This window comes from Saimiri boliviensis, chromosome 9 (assembly GCF_048565385.1).
Source record: "Saimiri boliviensis isolate mSaiBol1 chromosome 9, mSaiBol1.pri, whole genome shotgun sequence".
Lineage (NCBI taxonomy): Eukaryota > Metazoa > Chordata > Mammalia > Primates > Cebidae > Saimiri > Saimiri boliviensis.
In genome coordinates, this window is record NC_133457.1 from 77672175 (window position 1) to 77690454 (window position 18280).

The 18280-nt window shown below is 45.1% G+C and overlaps 1 protein-coding gene across 1 annotated transcript in view; it reads right to left on the reverse strand.

The window, feature by feature from the left end:
• Positions 1-18280, reverse strand: part of SLC24A3 (solute carrier family 24 member 3) — a 497749-nt gene that overhangs the window by 3358 nt on the left and 476111 nt on the right. Inside the window, exon 16 of the mRNA XM_039479737.2 lies at positions 1934-1999. Coding sequence (XP_039335671.2) covers positions 1934-1999 — 66 coding nt within the window. The remainder of the gene's footprint in view (positions 1-1933; positions 2000-18280) is intronic.

The window sequence follows — 18280 nt, forward strand, 5'->3', positions numbered from 1 at the left end:
ATTCCCACAGCACAGAGCTCCCAACCCCACCATCCTGCCTTCTCTCCTGGCAGTGAAGTCAACTCCACCCTGCAAGCCCCCGACCCCATCTTCCAACCTGCTTAAGGACCTTGTTCCAGCAACTCCCCTCTCTTCTAGCTACACGCCGCAACTGCATCCCTGGATTATTCTCATTGGCATACGAAGATTCTGTTATCTCACTCATCTCAAAATAATTTTTTTTCTGAATTTCCATTTCTCTCCTTTCTTCACAGCCAGAGAACATGGAAGAGTTGTGACTGCCCACTCGCAGTCTGCAGTCTCTCTCCTTCCATTCTCTATTAGCTTACTCCACCCCATTGCACAACGCTACCCTCTCATGAGCACCAATGGCTTTGCATTGCCAACTGCAACAGCCAATGCTCAGGGCTCCTCTCCCTGACTCAGCCGATAGCTCCCTCCAGCCAGAAAGCCCTTCGGCAGGTGGCTTCCAGGACGCTGCATCCTCCTGGTTTTCTTCCTGCATCTCCAAACTGTTCCTTCTCAGCTTATTTTGCTGTATTGTCCTCAATGTCCTGACCTGTAAGTGTCAGGCGGCCCCGAAACTCAGATGTTGGGTCTCTTCTCTTCTTTTGTGCATGCTCATTCCCTTGGTGAGCTCTCCCAGCTGCAGGGCGTTAAATACCATCTGCACTACGGCATCCCCAGACTGAACATCTCTCGTGAACTCAGACTCATATTTTCAACGGCTTTCTTCACCTCTTCCCTTGGATGTCAAACACGCATTGCAAACTTAACATGTTTGAAATTGCTTTTCCTCCCCCAAACCTTCTTCAGCATTTTGACAACCTCATTTTGACAGCCCAGTTAGTGGTTAGCTGGGTCTCCTGTAGATAACTACAGCACAGCCTAAAAACACGCACGGTAGCTATCCGCATGCACCCTTGGTGTCCGCTGGCTTGTTCCTTCCTTCACTTGGTGCCAGTGAAAATGAGTCAATTAGCTTCTCTAGGCTTCAGTCGCTCATCTGCGTAATAGGGCTGATATTAAAGACACCTCGTGGGGGGTGTGGTGAGCTCCAAATGGGAAAATATATACACAAAACATTAAGCACGGTGTGTGGCTGTTACCAGCATCACCACTGCAAGTCATGGCAGAACTGCCAAACCTCCTAAACCATGAGAGCATGAATGATGTTGATTCTCACTTCTGCATAAGGCAGTGTTTGTTTTGGTGAAACGCTGACATTCGATTCACACCCTGATACTGTAAATTACCTGTCTTGCTTCCTGCCTGTCCTTGTGAATTCCCATTCTCTGGCGTATTTATGCTAAGGACATGCCAGGTGTAACTCAATGACTATTTCCTTGAAAAATTAAGGAAAAAATAGATCATGTCTCATGCTTATTAATATGGAAATTCGACAGTGTATTTGTATGTTAGTGGATGTTTCACGTGGGTGAGTCCATGCGTTGGTGTCAACTTGTTCCCACCAAACATGTCAGTTGGGTTGGGAATATTGAAGAAGACAGTGGGCGTAATGGCGGAGACAGTGGAATGGCCTCAAAGTGCACTGTCAATAAAATAGGTTTTTAGTTTCCAAGTATTAGTCAAATCCATGGATTCATGTGGGATCCTGGAACAATCAGTGAATTGGAATCTGCCTTTCCATGACTAATATTGTAGACAAAGTAGGATCTTCTCTTTGCATTTGGGAAAACGGTTTGTGCGCTACAGAAGACAGGGCCATGCCTTTGGGAGGAAGACTGGCTTCTTTCAGAAAGGGAGAGGGTGTTCCAGTGGGTCACTAGGACTCACTTCCAGAAGAAATAGCCAGGAGACAGGACATAGCGGTTGCCTGTCTCCAGTCACCAGGAGGCCAGGGGTATCCAAACAACCCAAACGGAGGAAAGAACAGGCAAACGCAGGCACGAGGAGAGAGCTGCCAACCTACCGTGACAAAGACGGAGGCCAGGAGCAAGCCCACGGAGTAGATCAGCCCCCTGCTGTTCAGCCGGATCTGTCAAAGAGGGCTAGAGTTAGGCTTCTAAAAAACAAGGCTTCCTAAGCAGAGTCAGGCTTTGGAAAAGGCCTCTGCCCACCCACCTTTGAGTAGCAGTGATTCCACATCTCCCCTCTAGAATGAAAAAGCAACAGACGGCTTCAGCGGCCAGCCCTGAAACTGATACTTTCCGGAAACCCGGAGCTTGTCTTTGTCTTGTCCACTCTCAGTGCCATCCTGGCCATATCCTCAACAGCAGGGCTCCAGCTGGAGTGCCCCACGGCCACCTGAACTCTCCATCGGGGCCGCAAGATTCTTGTGGCCCACAACACATCCTCATCCACATCCTCCTTTACTTCCAGGGAGCTTTTGCTTTCTCAAACCCATACTGCTTGTAGGATGAATTTCATGACATGGGCAATGGAAAAATATCAATAAACGTTTCATCCCTTTTGCACTAAAATGTCTCTGTCCTTCCCCAAACTTGATGGGAAGAAGTGGATGAGGGTTGCTGTTGCGGGCAAACAAAAAAGAGGAAAAAGTTAAAATTCCATTTCTGGTATTAGCAAGGGGATTTTCGGAGGTTTGCTTTTCACAGAATGAGGATAACAGCCAATGAAGAGAAAGACAGAAATGTTTATTTGGAGTTCATCCTTTTTTTTTTTTTTTTTTTTTTTTTTTTTTTTTTGAGACAAGGTTTCACGCTGTTGCACAGACTGTAGTGTGGTGGTATGATCTCAGCTCACTACAGCTTCAAGCTCCCAGCCCCAAGTGATCCTCCCGCCTCAGCTTCCTGAGGACTGCAGGCACACACCATCACCCCTGGCTAATTTTTGATTTTTTGTAGAGACTAGGTCTCACTATGTTGCCCAGGTTGGTCTTGAACTCCTGGAGGCAAGTGATCCTCCCCCCTCGGCCTCCCAAAGTGCTGTGATTACAAGCATGAGCCACTGCGCCCAGCCTTGGAGTTTCTGTAGAATAGCACTGACCAGCAGAACTTTCTGCAGTGAGGGAAAGGTTCTATATCTGTACTCTCCAACATGGTAGCCACTGGGTACATGAGGCTGTTGGACATTTGAAATGTGGCTCATGCAATTGAAAAAAAAAAAAAAGTTTTAATCTCATCTTTAACCAAATTTACATTTAAAGAGCCACATGTGACTGACTATAATATCAAGCAGAGCAGGTAGAGAGTACTAGGGTGCTGACTTTGCAGACAAAGGCCAAAGCGTTTCTCTCAAGGTGTAGAGAGAAGACACTGCTTCTGCCTTTGACCAAAGTCATAAGGCCGGCCGCCCAGAAAGAGAAGAGATACCTTAGAGCAGTGGTTCCCTGAGGGTGGTTCTGGGGCCAGCAGAGGCAGCAGCACTCAGGACTTGTTACAGTTGCAGGATTTCAGGCTCAGAGCTCCTGAATCAGAAGCCCTGGGGCAGGGCTCATGAATCTGTGTTCTAACTCCAGGCGATTCTGAAGCACAGGAGCGTTTAAGAACCACTGATTTAGAGAAAGTATAAAGCCCAGATCCACTTTTTCTAATCTCCGAGTGTTCCAGGGAAAGGACCCTGACATTCATTTTTCACACGTTCGCTTGGAAATGCCTGTGTGCATTCAGGTTTGAGGACTACAGACCCCAACCAATGTACACTGTTCATAGGGAGTGAAAAGATTCCCTGTGTCCATGGGAAGGGAAAATGAGGCTGGCTGATTTGTGCATTTAGGCAACTAAGTGGTGATTATCGAGTAGGAGTGGTTCTGGGCCCTTCTGACAGGGTTTAGGGTACCTCTTGCCATGAGTGCACCCGTTCACCACTGGAGTGTGCACATGGGAAGGTGTCTCCTTAGGTGGGTGTGTCAGGTTTATTTTCTGGTGACAGGACACCATATGCCCTAAACAGCCAACTCTTTCTGTGAAGATCCAGTGACATGTGACTTAGTGATGTCCTGTCACAGAGGGATTGAGCGGGACTCTTTCTCCAGTGACTTGCAATCCCGGCAAGTCAATCATCTGCTAGTCCCCAGCTGGAACAGAGTCCCCTGCCACCAAATGCCTTCCTGAGAATAAAGAAAGACTCAAGTCGTATCCCTGTGACACTAGAGCGATGGGTTAACCTGGTTAATTCAGTGTGGAAAAATGGCAGTTTGGCCCCGTCACAGTCCAGCTGGTGGCTTCATGCACACACTCAACCTGACAGTGGATAGATTTTCCTGCTCTCATCAGCTGGTTTAGTGTAAAGAGGCCAGCATGTAGGACTGCATCACAAACGTGTTGTATTGAAGGAGATTTTCTTCCTCCAAATATTCTGTCCACACTCTGATCATCCCCTGTGTACTTGCCAATGTTGAAGGGAGGTGGGCTCCTCGGAGCAAGATGGCAGCCTCTAAGAGAGAAGAGGCTCTTGTAGCTATCCTCAGTCATCCTTGGGTAGACGTGAAACTGTGGATAAACACTCAGGAGGGCCGGGCGTGGTGGCTCAAGCCTGTAATCCCAGCACTTTGGGAGGCCGAGGCGGGTGGATCACAAGGTCGAGAGGTCGAGACCAACCTGGTCAACATGGTGAAACCCCGTCTCTACTAAAAATTAAAAAAAAAAAAAAAAAATTAGCTGGGCATGGTGGCGCGTGCCTGTAATCCCAGCTACTCAGGAGGCTGAGGCAGGAGAACTGCCTGAACCCAGGAGGCGGAGGTTGCGGTGAGCCGAGATCGCGCCATTGCACTCCAGCCTGGGTAACAAGAGCGAAACTCTGTCTCAAAAAAAAAAAAAAAAAAAACACTCAGGAATCCTTTGTGCTCTTTCAACACTGTGTACACAGATACATTCTAAGAGGGCAATGCATTTCCAGCCCCGCTTGCCCTCTGAGCTCCAGGGTCAAAATCCTTGTCAGAAACAAGAACTTAGTAAAGAGATTTCATGCCCTTAAGAAACCAAGAACTAGCAACAGCAAAGCTCCTAGCAGGAAAATTCTCTTTGGTCAAACATTTTAAAAACGAATCCTGTGAAACCAAAGCTTTTGAACTTTAACTTCCTATGTTCACATGAAATCCGAAAGAATAGTGTAGCTGAAATCCTGAATCTGGTTCCAGAGGTGAAAGGCAACTAAGTATTTTACAGGGTTTCTGTGTGTTTTTAACTTCTCACCTTTTTCTCTATAGCCCTCCTTTGTCATGAACTGCTACATGCACCCAGGGGTGTATTTTTGTGTTTTCATTGTTAGAGACCTGGGCTCTCAAAGCCTGTATTTACTCCTTGCTGTCTGACCTTTGTACTTCCACAAGGATGTGACAGGCAGGAATGAGGGCTCCTGAAGCTGTCTTCTGGTCCAGCTCAAACATGTCATAGCTGCTGCAGCTATGGATGATTTGGGGCAGGAGTCATTGCCTTTTTTTTTAGAGACAGGGTCTCATTTGTTGCCCAGGCTGGAGTGCAGAGGTAAGATCATAGCTCACTGCAGCTTTGAATCCTATGCCCAAGTGATCCTCCTGCCTCAGTCTCCCAAGTAGGTGTGTCCAGCTAATTTTTTTTTAAAGATAGGGTCTTGCTGTGTTGCCCAGGCTGGCCTCAAACTCCCGGCCTCAAGCAATCCTCTAGCACCGGTCTCGCAGTGTGCTGCGCTTATAGGTATGAGCCACTGCAGCCAGCTCCAATCTGTCTTTGTAAATAAAATTTGGAACTCAGCTCGTTCATTTATATATCATCATGACTATTTCCACACGATAGCAGTTGAGCTGAGTGGTTTTGATAGACACAGTATGATCCACAGTGCTGAAAATATTTCCTGTCTGGCCCCTTATAGAAAATATTTGCCACCCTCTGGTTTAAGGCATGGACTCCAGATCCAGCTTCCTGGGTTGTGAATCTCTGCTTGTCACTCACTTGCTGTGTCATCACGGATAGGTAACTGAATTTCCCTAAGCCTCAGTTTTTCAAAGTGTAAAATGGGAATAACACAGTTTGTGCTTCGTCAGTGCTTATGAGGCTGAACTGAATTAATCCATGTTAAAACTCTTGAACAGAGCCTGGTGTGTAATACATCTTCAATTATTGGAGTCTGGGTCCACTTCCTGGCACCCGAGGCAGCTTCTTTTCTAAACCTATCACGGATCAATAGCTTACTAGATTACAGACACCGCAAGGGTAGGAACCACGTCTGACTTTACCCTCCACCTGGCATGGGCCTGGGCACAGACCACATGATTAAAATGTAATTGATGGATGAATAACACAAGTCCATGAGGTCTCATTTTGCATACGCCTTATAAGGAGCCAGTGTTCTGCGGGGCAGCAGGGACCGGTCAGAGTGAGGCTGGAGGCAGAGAAACGCCGCATGCCACTCCCTGGATAGTAGTCCCGAAGCAATGGGGTCTCTGTCCAGTGTTCTCTCTCTCCCTTCCCCACTTTATTTAATTTATTATGGATATATGTAGTTTTTTTTTAAACCCAGTGAGCTGCTATGAAAGTTTTCAAGCATTCAGAAAAGCTGAAAGAATTATACCATCTTATTTCTTTAGACACAGCGTCTCGCTCTGTCACCAGGCTGGAGTGCTGTGGCGTGATCTCGGCTCACTGCAGCCTCGACTCCCTGGTTCAAGTGATTCTCCTCCCTCAGCTTTTCAAGTAGTTGGGATTAAAGGCATGCGCCACCACGCCCGGCTGATTTTTGTATTTTTAGTAGAGACGGGGTTTCACCGTGTTGGCCAGGATGGTCTTTACCTCCTGACCTCGTGATCTGCCGGCCTCGGCCTCCCAAAGTGCTGGGATTATAGGCGTGAGCCACTGCGCCTGGCCCATCTTATTTTTTTAAGAGCAGGGCCTGTGCATGTGTGTTTGTGTGAACTTCAAAGTAAACTGCAGAGACCAGCACTCCTGCCCGTGTCTCATTAAGTAGAGTTCACTCACAGTTCATAGGTCTCTTAGTCTAAGATGTCATTTTTACATGGTAAAATTCGCACAACAAAATTACTATTCAACAGGTTCTGGGATATGCACACATCCATGTAACCCAAACCCTACCATGGCACTAAACACTTTTGTCATTCCAGAAAGTTCTCTGGTGCCCTCCTGCCAGTCTCCCCCAAAGCAGGCACTGCCCTGTTTCTCCACCATAAGGCAGTTTGGGCCGTCCTAGAGCTTCACAGAAGTGGAATTCTGTAGTGTGTACTCTTTTATGTCCGCATCATTTTTAAAGACTCCTTCAGTGTTTTCATTGCATCAACAGCTCATTTATTTTTACAGCAGTATAAATCTGCCGTGGTGTGTTTAATTATGCTCCTGTTGACGGACATCTGGGACGCTTCCAGGTTTGGGCTGTTAATGTGTATTACTTTTGTAATTCAAAAACAAAATGAAAAGAGGCCTGTGGGGCTCCTCCTTCCTCACAGGGTTGCCATTAAGGAAGAGAGGAGGAGGGTCAGGAGCTCTGCTAAGGACCCCATGTCACTCTCTCACATCCTGGCACCTCTTCTCTGTAGTCGGCACCTTAGCACACTCCTGCGTCCCCTTTTGAGACTCTTTCAAAAAGGAGGTCGTCTCACATCCTTCCCACCTCCACTCTGCCCATCCTGCCCTGAGTCCTTTTGCCTCTTCCAAGCTCAGTATTGTCCATCTGGTGCCGATGTCGGCCTGCTTATGCTTGGGGCATGTTCTTACCAGCCCAGCAGGTCCAAATGCTCTGAGGGCAGGCACCTGGCTAGTGCGTTTCTCCTCACTCTAACATCTAATTCCCCCACCCCTGCAGCTCCCCCGCTCCACATACTGTATGTTTAAATGAGCATCTGGGCCAGACATGGTGGCTTATGCTTGTAATTCCAGCACTTTGGGAAACTGATGTGGGAGGATTGCCTGAGTCCAGGAGTTAAAGACCAGCCTGGGCAACATAGTGAGACCCTCATCTCTACAAAAAATGAAACAAAACAAAACAAAACAAAACATTAGCCAGGTCTGTTGGCGTGTGCTTGTAGTCCCAGCTACTCGAAAGGCTGAGGTGGGAGGATCGCTTGAGCTGGGGAGGTCGGGGCTGCAGTAAGCTGTGATCCCACCACTGCATTCCAGCCTGGGCGACAGAGCAAAACCCTATCACAAACAAACAAACAAACAAACAAAAAACAAGCACCTGTGGCCGGGTGCGGTGGCTCATGCCTATAATCCCAGCACTTTCGTAGGCCAAGGCAGGCGGATCACTAGGTCAAGAGATAAAGACCATCCTGGCCAACATGGTGAAACCCTGTCTCTACTAAAAATGTAAAAATTAGCTGGGCATAGTGGTGCACACCTGTAGTCCCAGCTACTTGGGAGGCTGAGGCAGGACAATCACATGAACCCGAGAGGTGGAGGTTACATTGAGCTGAGAATGCACCACTGCACTTCAGCCTGGGCAACAGAGCAAGACTTCGTCTCAAAAAAAAAAAGGACAGCTGGTGATTTTGAGCGTGTGTGTGTGTGTGTGTGTGTGCATGTGTTTGCATATGAGCTTGTGTGTGTGTTTGCCTGTGTGCATGCATGTGTTTTCATGTGTGCCTGCGTGTGTGTGTTTGCATGTGTGCCTGTGTGTGTATGTGTTTGCATGTGTGCCTGCGTGTGTGCATGTTTGCATGTGTGCCTGTGTGTGTGTGCATTTGCCTGTGTGTATATGCACGTGTGCATAGTGGGAGGCAGTGAGGCTGCATAGCAAAGGGCAAGAATGGAGAGTCTATGGGGAGACAGATCATGGTGAGGGTTGGCTTTAAGCTGATCTCTGCAAATAATAAAGCAAGAGGGCACCAAATTGTTTTTTAATTGAGGCATAATTTGCATAGAGTAAAATGCACAGATCTTAAGTGTTCTCACTATTGGATGAGTTTTGAAAAACGCATATACTCATGTAACCCACACTTCAACAAAAATATAAAACATTTTCATCATTCCAGTAACTCTCCGAGGGCAGCAAAGCTATTTTCCTGGGGCATGTTAAGCCAAACAATATCACCAAACCTTCTCATCCCTGAATAACCTTGGGAAAGACCTGCACAGTGTTGAACTGGATCCTCTCCCTCCTTCCTGCCTCACAGGCGCAGGGAACATTAAGCGATAAGGGAGAAAATCTTCAAGACAATGCTGATTTGAGAGCATGCGAGGCACAGTTCGGATTGTTCAGTCTTGACATTTAACGCTGTGTTCATTTCTTGCCTTAAGAAGCATGCATTTTCATTCTCCAATTCCCTCTTGGCAGCTGTTGCAGAGGAAATGGGAGGGTGGCTATTTCCAAAGTCAATAGGAATTTAGCCCACAGTGCATGTACATTTTTTTTTTAGTACGGATGCACACACGGAGACTCATTCATACTAAGTTACATGCATGCCTGCTGTTCATAACACAGTTATCTGAACCCTACCTTCGGAGAGCCAACACCCCCATCCTAAAAGATTCTGATTTCCCCCATACTACAGCTTAAAATCTATGGTTTGGGGTCAGCTCGACCCAACCAACAAATTTTTTTAGGAAAAATAAGAAGCCCCTGGATTTTTGCTAAAGTATTTCTAACTTGGAACACACGTTGCATATAATTTCACGTTTTCTTATTTGGGTAGTTTCGCACTTGTTTGGGAGTAGTTTCTAAATGGATGTTCCCAGCTACGGCTTAACATTGTATCATATCACTGGGTGGGAATCTCTTTGAACAATTAAATGAGGTAAGATAGTGACCAAGCCCACAGAAAGGAAGCAGTTTAAGGACAGTTGCATCCTTAAGTCCTTAAGTCATTTAGTAGCATAGTGCATACTCTTGAAGTATGCAGAGTGGATTTTGTTCTCCCCATTTGAAAGATGAGACAACTGAGACTCAGAGAGGTTAAACCACTTAGTCAAGTTTGTGAAGCTGGTGAGGGATCTGGGTGGCATTTAGAGTTGGGCTTTGGACCCTAAATTCTCAACTTTATTGTACTCTTCCAGGCACAGCAAAAAGCCAGGGAAAAGCCTCTCTTTACCCTCTAAAAGCCCTCAAAAGTGCATCTGGACCTTTCCTGCCTAGTAATTTTTTTTTTTTTTTTTTTTTTTTTTTTTTTTTTTTTTTTTTTTTTTTGTGATAGAGTCTTGCTATGTTGCCGAGGCTGGAGTGTAGTGGCATGATCTCAACTCACTGTGGCCTCTGCCTCCTGGGTTCAAGTGATTCTCCTGCTTCAGCCTCCCAGTAGCTGGGACTATAGGTGTGTGCCACCACACCCGGCTACTTTTTGTATTTTTAGAAGAGATGGGTTTCACTGTGTCTGCCTGCCATGTTTGTAAGAGTCCTGAATAAACTGTAAGAATCCCAGATGCCCCTCTAGCAGTTGCCATCGGCACTTATCCACGTCCCCCCACCTCCCCGAGGTGCCATTTTGGCGGGTGCCAGCTGCCTCCCAACAGCCATTCCTGCCTCTGTGCCTTAGGACTTTCTCTTGAACCGTAGAAGTGCCAAGAAATGAACAATCCCAGAAGCTGTTTACTGCCAATGACTCTGAGGAGTGGGTGCATCAACCTTCCAGCTCTCCTGCCCCTTGGATGGAGTCATTCTGAGACAGAGGCTATCCTCCGTTTCCCAGAGCTCTCGCCGTGGGAGTCAGCCCTTGCTGCCCACCGTGGAAATGGACTTGATGGCACAGCCACTGTGGGTGCCTTGCCTCCCTCTCCCTCTCCGCTCTCATACTGCTCCCCTGAATAAACTCTTCAACTTGGATCCTCATCTTAGAAGTGAATAGTTTCTGGGGGACCGAAACTGTGATGAACGGAGACTGATTCCGCTTTCCAGGTAAGCCCTTCCACAGTAGGATCTGGAAGGACCCTTCCTTCCTCCACACATCACCTAACTTTCCTGACACAGAGCCTGAAACTCAATGGTTGAGATTAAGGAGATTGGGTGGTGTTACTTTTGCTCCCAGGACCTCTGTTTGAATAACCTTGAGAGGCTTCACTCATTAAGATGTCACCACGCTATCCCCTAGTTAGTGGGGTAGTTTGTAGATGACCTTAGCAGTTATCTGGTTCTTGACCTGTCCCCTCGCTTCCACTCTTGCCTTCTTCTATGCATTTACAAACAGCATCAGATACAATCTTAAAATGTAAAGGGAATCATTGCTTTGCTAAAATCCTCAATGGCAGTTATAATAACACCCGAAAATTTTGCAACAGCTTACAAAATCCTTGCCTCTCCTGACTTACCTCCTCATTTGAACAGCTGTTTAGGGGCTAACATTAAACTAATTGCTGGATCCTGTTTTTCTTTCTGTAGTCTCTTGCTTAGCTTTCCACTGATCTCCAGTTTTACTACTACTACTACGGAGGCACAGTGAACTGCTGGTCTCACTTCCACCCCACATAATAGGTTTTATGTCCACACACTTTCCATAGCCTAATGGTGGGTGGATATATTTTTCTGCTTCCTGATTTGGGGCCTGGCTGTGTGATAGGCTGTGGCCAATGTTAGCTGACCTGACATGAGCCTAAGTCTGAGACTGTGTTTCCAAAGCTGGGTACGTCTTCTTGTGTTCTTGCTTTGAGAAGAGCAAGACATGATGTCTTCTTTGAGACACATCATGAGAAGACTGTGTCTTGAGAAGCCAGTGGTCCAAAGAGAATGAGAGACACATGGAGCAGACTCATATGAAGCCTGCAGCCAAGCCCAGATCAGCCACACACTTGGCCACAAAGATATGACTGAGAAATAGATGATAATGGATGCAAGCCTTTTGTTACTCAGCATTATGGTAACCATAGCTAACAGATACAACTCTCCTAATCCAATCACCCTGTTTTCTCTCTCCTGCAAATGCCTCATAGCTGATCTTGCTGCCATCAGTCTTGTCAGGCTCTAATGCTTTCTCTATGGAATTGTCAGAATCTCCTTTCTAAAGGGCACACTCCTCTTTTCATGTACCCTTCATTCTTTCCATTACCATGGCCTTTACCATGCAACTTCTCTCTGTCTCTAGTTTCATTCCTGCCACAAAAGCAGCCCAAATTTCCCCATAGTTTTGTGTTCTACAAGCTGTTATTTTTGTTTGGAAAAAAATTTCTCACCTCTCTCCACCTGCTTGTCCTGATGATCTCGGATTCTCGGAATAACTGTCATTTCCTCCCCACATTCCAGATCCCCCAATTGCTGCCACACACCACCTAAACCTCTGTACAAGCAGCCCTTAGGAAAGCGGGCATCACATCTTTGTCTGGAATTGCTTGTCCAATCCTCCAATTCTCTCCTTCCATAGCTACAGATCCAGGAGCATAGGCCTCTGCCTGTCTGTCTTGCTTACTGTAGCATCTCCAGTGGTTACCAGCGTAGCACATGGTAGGCACTCAATTAACACTTGGTCAAAGAAAGAATAAACCAGGCAGACAGTGTGGGGTGAGAATATTTCTGGGCAGCTCCTTTGTCTGTTGTTTCTGGATTCAGGTGGTCTCTTGCTTGGAGAGCGAGAGACAGACACCCTCCCTCCATCATGTCTCAGATTTATTTTACATTTCTAAGCCCTATCTCAGAAATGTGCGTTTTGCCTGACTTCTTGGAGTCTGCACAGTGACTTCCTCAGTTCTCTTAAAGATTGTGGAACAGATGTTCATCACCGTAATGGAAGAACAAGTGCTTGTTTTCCAAACTTCGACTTTTATAAATATTTCTTATTTTGGGCACGTAGGTAACTAGCTGCCTTCTGAGCAAGAAAGTGCTAAGAAATGTCAAAATCCGTAAAACTGTATTCATCCTTCCCTGCCAAATGCTTAAACCTACTGTCATGCACAAAACAGCTGTCTGGATGATAATTATCCGGTAATTATGACTTGGAAATCCCATCTAGATGAGATGGAAAAATTGCTTCAGAATTTTGGCAGGTCTTTTGTGAGGTGAGGAGAGGCCATTCAACTCACAGTGGCTGCTTGGTTCTGATGCCAGAGATGCAGAAAGATGTCATGGAGTCACCACCATGCTACATGAAAGGAGACCCTCGAGTATCTCTTTGGAAATAAAGCCTCTCCTGGGAAAAGCTGATGGCGGAGAAGAGGGTAGATCAAAATGTTCCCCGCAAATAAGCCCTAGAGTTGCTTTTCAACAAACGTGGGTTATTTTTCCAAATAATGTCTGCATTTCAGCATGAGCTCCATGGTGATGTCCCACACCCTGCTCAATGTGGCTGAGGAATTGGCCACTTGAAGGCATCCGAAGAGAGCCAGGGAGGAACTAGGGACCGAACAAAGGATCCAGAGTGGTTCCTCCAACCCTCAGACAGAAACTCCCCGTAGAAGTGTCAGTTGCTTCTACAGTGGCCCACGGTAGCACTGAGTGCAGCCCCATGATGCCTGCTGGTACTTTTAGAATAGAAAACTGGGGATCAGAATTTGTTCCCCTTCTAGATCTTCCCCTCTTCATATAAAGTTGAAGAGGCCACCTAAGCCCTAATAAGCAGACCCTGCCCTGTCTTTTAGCAAAGATTCAACTCAGGGATGGATCTGGTCTGAAATTTCTCCTCTGAGCCCAGAGTCACGCATGGGTGGCTGCTGTGGCATGATCTGCTTTGCCAATAACTGTCAGTGCTTTGAGGAGAGCACTCCTCTCTGCCTCTTACTAGCTGTGTGATTTAACCTCTGCACCTTGGATTCTTAATCTGCAGAATTGAGGTAAGAACTATATTGCATTTAGGATGAAACCTGAGCCCTGTGCCCAGTCCTGGTGGCTCAATATGACCCCTGCCCACCTCACTCCACATTATCCCTGCCCAGCCTGCCTCCTGTTCTAGGACACATCCTGCCTCGATGCCTTTGCAAGTACAGTTTCTTAGAATGCTCCCCTGCTCTCCACACACCCCTGTCTTCCTGTGGCAGGCTCTGGTCATTCCTGACTCCAAACAGAACTTAATCTTCGTCCAATAAATACACAGTGACACCTGCACCTCACTCTAAAACATCACTTCATCTTGTCATCTTCATAATTCTTTTGTCCTCTGAAGTTAGCGCATTCATGCATTTGTTTGTGTAGGTACTGTCTATCCTTTCCCACTCAATGTATACTATAAGAGGGAAGGTCTAGTCTACCTTGTTCATTTCTGAATCCCTATTGCGTTGCCAAGTTCCTGGCATATAGTGAATGCATAAGCCCTGGTTGAAAGAATAATCCTTTCCTTATATAGGCATTGAAAGGATTAAATGAGACCATGTGAATACAGTGTCCCTACAGTGCCTGGTGCAGAGTAGGTGCTCAGTGAATGCTAGCTATTTTTATTGCTCTTATGCTTGCCTGCCTGCTCTCCTCTCGTTACCCTACTGCTTTATTCTTCTCTGCACAAACATGTTCCTCTCCAGGGGAAATGATGCTGAAAGTTAGGATCCATCCATCCATCCATCCATCCATCCATCCATCGATCTCTCCATCCATCCCTCTAACCATCCATCCATCTCTCCATTCATCCATCTATCCATCCATCCACCCTCCATCTCTCCATCCATACATCCCTCCCTCCATCCATCTCTCCATCCATCTATCCATCCATCCATCTCTCCATCTATCTATCCATCCATCCATCCATCCATCCATCCATCCATCTATCCATTCATCCATTTCTCCATCCATCCATCCATCCATCTCTCCATCCATCCAATCCATCCATCTCTCCATCCATTCGTCCATCCCTCCATCCATCTCTCCATCCATCCATCTCTCTAACCATCCATCCATCCATCTGTCCATCTCTCCACCCATCCATCCATTCATCCATCCGTCTCTCCATCCATCCATCAATTCATCCATCTCTCCACCCATCCCTCTAACCATCCATCCATCCATCCACTCATCCAACAAATATTTGTGGAGTATGTTCCAAGTGCCAGGCACTGTGTTAGGCACAGAGGAAATAATAAATACATAAGATGAGCACAGTTCCTGCTGCCCTCAGGGAGGTCACATGTCCAGGGGAGACTCAGACCAAGGGGTAAAGGTAAGCACTTTGATGAGAACTGCTGAACCCAGATGTGACACCCGGTCCAGGCTTGGAAAATCCCAGTTCAACATCTATAGTGACACCTGAAAGCTAGAGAAAGAAAGAAGCTCCTGGTAGGGGCCCTTGTAACCCCCTCTGTAAGGTAGTCTAGGTTCAGAGGGCCATTTTCTGGGACTCCCAGCTTCCAAGCAAACCAAACGGCATAGTTTGATTGGGCCAAATACTGTTACTATTTTGGTTTAAGATTATTAGTTAAAGAGGCATAATCTGTACAAACAAATGTTTCTGGAAAATTAAAGCCCACCCCTCTATAGGCTAGTTTCTTAACTGTTTTTAATGAAATAATTTCACTGTGAAATAGATCATATACTTGATGCTTATCCTAGAGGATATGAGATATAACTTAACTTTTGCTTGAATGACTCAGGATCACCACCATTAATATAAATTATTTAACTGGGCTGACACATGGCAAAGATCTCAGGAGCAACTGATGTACAAAGAGATTGCTTGCTGGTGCAATTGAAAAAACAAAATTTATTCTCTATTTAAACAAATAAAATGTCCTGCTATGTGTAAGATGGAAATTGGTGCAGTGTGGATGGCAGACATGAAGGGGATGAGGTCTTAAACTCAGACTCTCAGGAGAGAGAGATGTGGTAAATAACTGTGAATCAAGGAGGAAAGTGGGTGGGTCAACAGGGATGTGGAAAAGAGATTATGTGCAGTGTGAGGCTGTATTTGGGCAGAGCTTAGAAGGATTAGAGGATTTAGGGTGTGGGGAGCATTTGGGGTTCTTCTGTTCATGGGGATTCTTCCCTCATTGAATGCCCTCTCAAGGAAGGGGAGCAAACTACTTGGGTAGACTAAGGAGAAAGCAGATCATTAAAGCATGCCACTAGGACCTGGGGCTTGTTTATAACTCTCACTCCCCTGATTCAGTTTGCCAGGTTGATCTGTCCCTGTTTCTTGTTCATTTACATTTTAGACTTGACTCAGGATAAAAACTTTTCCAAATAGTGGAAGTTAGCATTACTTATGAAATGCAACATTCACAGCTTTAACCAAATCATGGCTTTCTAGTGTTTCCTAGGTTGTGATTATTACTAAAAAATAAGCTAGCCAGAAATTTTTCCATTGAATTTTTAAAGCTCAAAATGAAATCTCGTTTTCAACAGAGGGTGCTGAAACAACTATATATCTATGTGCCAAATAATGAAAGTGAATCCCTACCTCAACACTATATATCAAATGGAATCTCATTGATTTCCCTGGGGTTCATAAACTGTTTATTGATTATATTGCTGAATTTCTACTTTCAAAAGAGTGGTCTACATTGAATATTTGCATCCCTGGAATAAAACGATATTTTTGTTTGTTTTTTGCACTGATTACAGAAACAGCAGCATTTGGATGGAAACACAATATGACACGCCCTTCTCCAGGGTCTTCCTAACCAAGTTTCCCCCAAGAGGACTCTTGTGTGATAGGGCTATTGATTATAATAAGCCAGAGTAGCTTCTTCTGCATTTTCCCCTTGACTTCAAGGATAAAGGAGATCTTCAATTTCAAATCTTAATGTGGCTCCTGCACAATTCCAGCAGAATGACCAGAGTGATCCAATTATGTCATCTTCAGATGAAAAACATGAATTTGGGCCAAACATCCACTAAAGCCTGAATTTTTGTTTTCATGATGTCACCATGTCAGTAGACATTGAGATCTGGAAAGAGTATCCTTTCATAGCTCTGGGAATTACTGATAGAAGAATAATGTTTAATATTTTCTTCCCTAAAGAGTGTTGGGAGAATGTCAGGAGGAGAGGAAAGGAAGGGAGATCATTAGGGGAATGATTTACGGTGTGCCGAATTGAGTTGGAATTTCAGGTCTGATATCCATGTCTACTCAAGAAGATTTCAAAGTTGGTAAAAGAAACTGGTTTGCTTCTGGGGTGAGTTTTAGTTTTGTTTTGAAAGTTTTTAATTTCACCTTCTATGATTGTCCCCTGTAATCCAAATAAAATAAAAAATAACATAATAGATCTGAAGGACATTGAAAGTTTCTCATTCTCTGCTCCTGCTTGCCCCTCCCTCACTGGAGAGTCATCCTGGTGAAAATATGTTATTCAGGGATGAATTTTTCAGGTTGTTTAGAGCCCAGGTATTTTTTTTTTCCTTCTTTTTGATGCTGATTTTTTTGATCACTATCTTCTAGTCCTCAACAGAGGGACAAAAAACAGTAAAAATTCAGATAGGTCTGATTTTTACTTCCTCATAGCTTTGATAAGAGGTAAATGGGAAAGTTAAACAAGCTGAGGAATAAACCAGATGGACTACCAATGAGTTCATCAGACCCCAGAAGATGTTTCCAATGAGATTTTAGAAAAACAAGTTTGATATAATAGGAAGTATAAAAGGTGATGTATAAAATTGTCTATATAGGATGATCTTAGCTATATAAAGCAACCTAGAGAAAGAAAAATATGTGCTGAAATGGTAACAATAGTTATCTATGGATTAGACTCTGGGTGATTTTCATTTAATTCTCTAGGGCTTCAATGTCCAGCAGTCAACTGCAAGCCACATGTGGCTATATGAATTTAAACTAATTGGCTAGACACGGTGGCTCACGCCTGTAATCCCAGCACTTTGGGAGGCCGAGGCAGGCAGGTCACCTGAGGTCAGGAGTTCAAGATTAGCCTGGCCAACACGGTGAAACCCCGTCTCTACTAAAAATACAAAAATTAGCTGGATGTGGTGGTGGGCGTCTGTAATCCCAGCTACTTGAGTGGCTGAGGCAGAAGGATCACTTGAACCTGCGAGGTGGAGGTTGCAGTGAGCAGAGATATTGCCATTGCACTCCAGGTGGCAGCGAAACTCCATCTCAAAAATAAAATAAAATAATTAAAATTAAATCAAAATCTAAAAACTCAGTTCCTCAGTTGCACCAGCCACATATCAAGTACTATCAAGTCACAGGTGGCTGGTGGCTATGACATTAGATAATATACAACTATAGAACATTTCCATTAATACAAAAAGTTCCATTGGGTGGGCACCTCTCCAGAATCTTCTGTAACTTTCTATAAAGTATAAGAATTATTTTACTAGAAAAAAAGAATAAAGAAAGGTTCAGATAATCCAACTGGAGAAAAACCACAAGAGATTATTTTAGCACTGGCAAAACTGAATCAAAGGGACTTGTATTTTAAGGAAGCAACAGGACAACTTCAATGAGAGAGTTTAAACAATTGATAATTTGCTCTCAGCTTGAGTACAGGAAAGATGTGTTAACTAAAGGGAGATGGTGGTCCACATGTGGTCCTGAAAAAAGGAGCTCAAAGAGCTGGAATTGGTCAATATGCCCAGC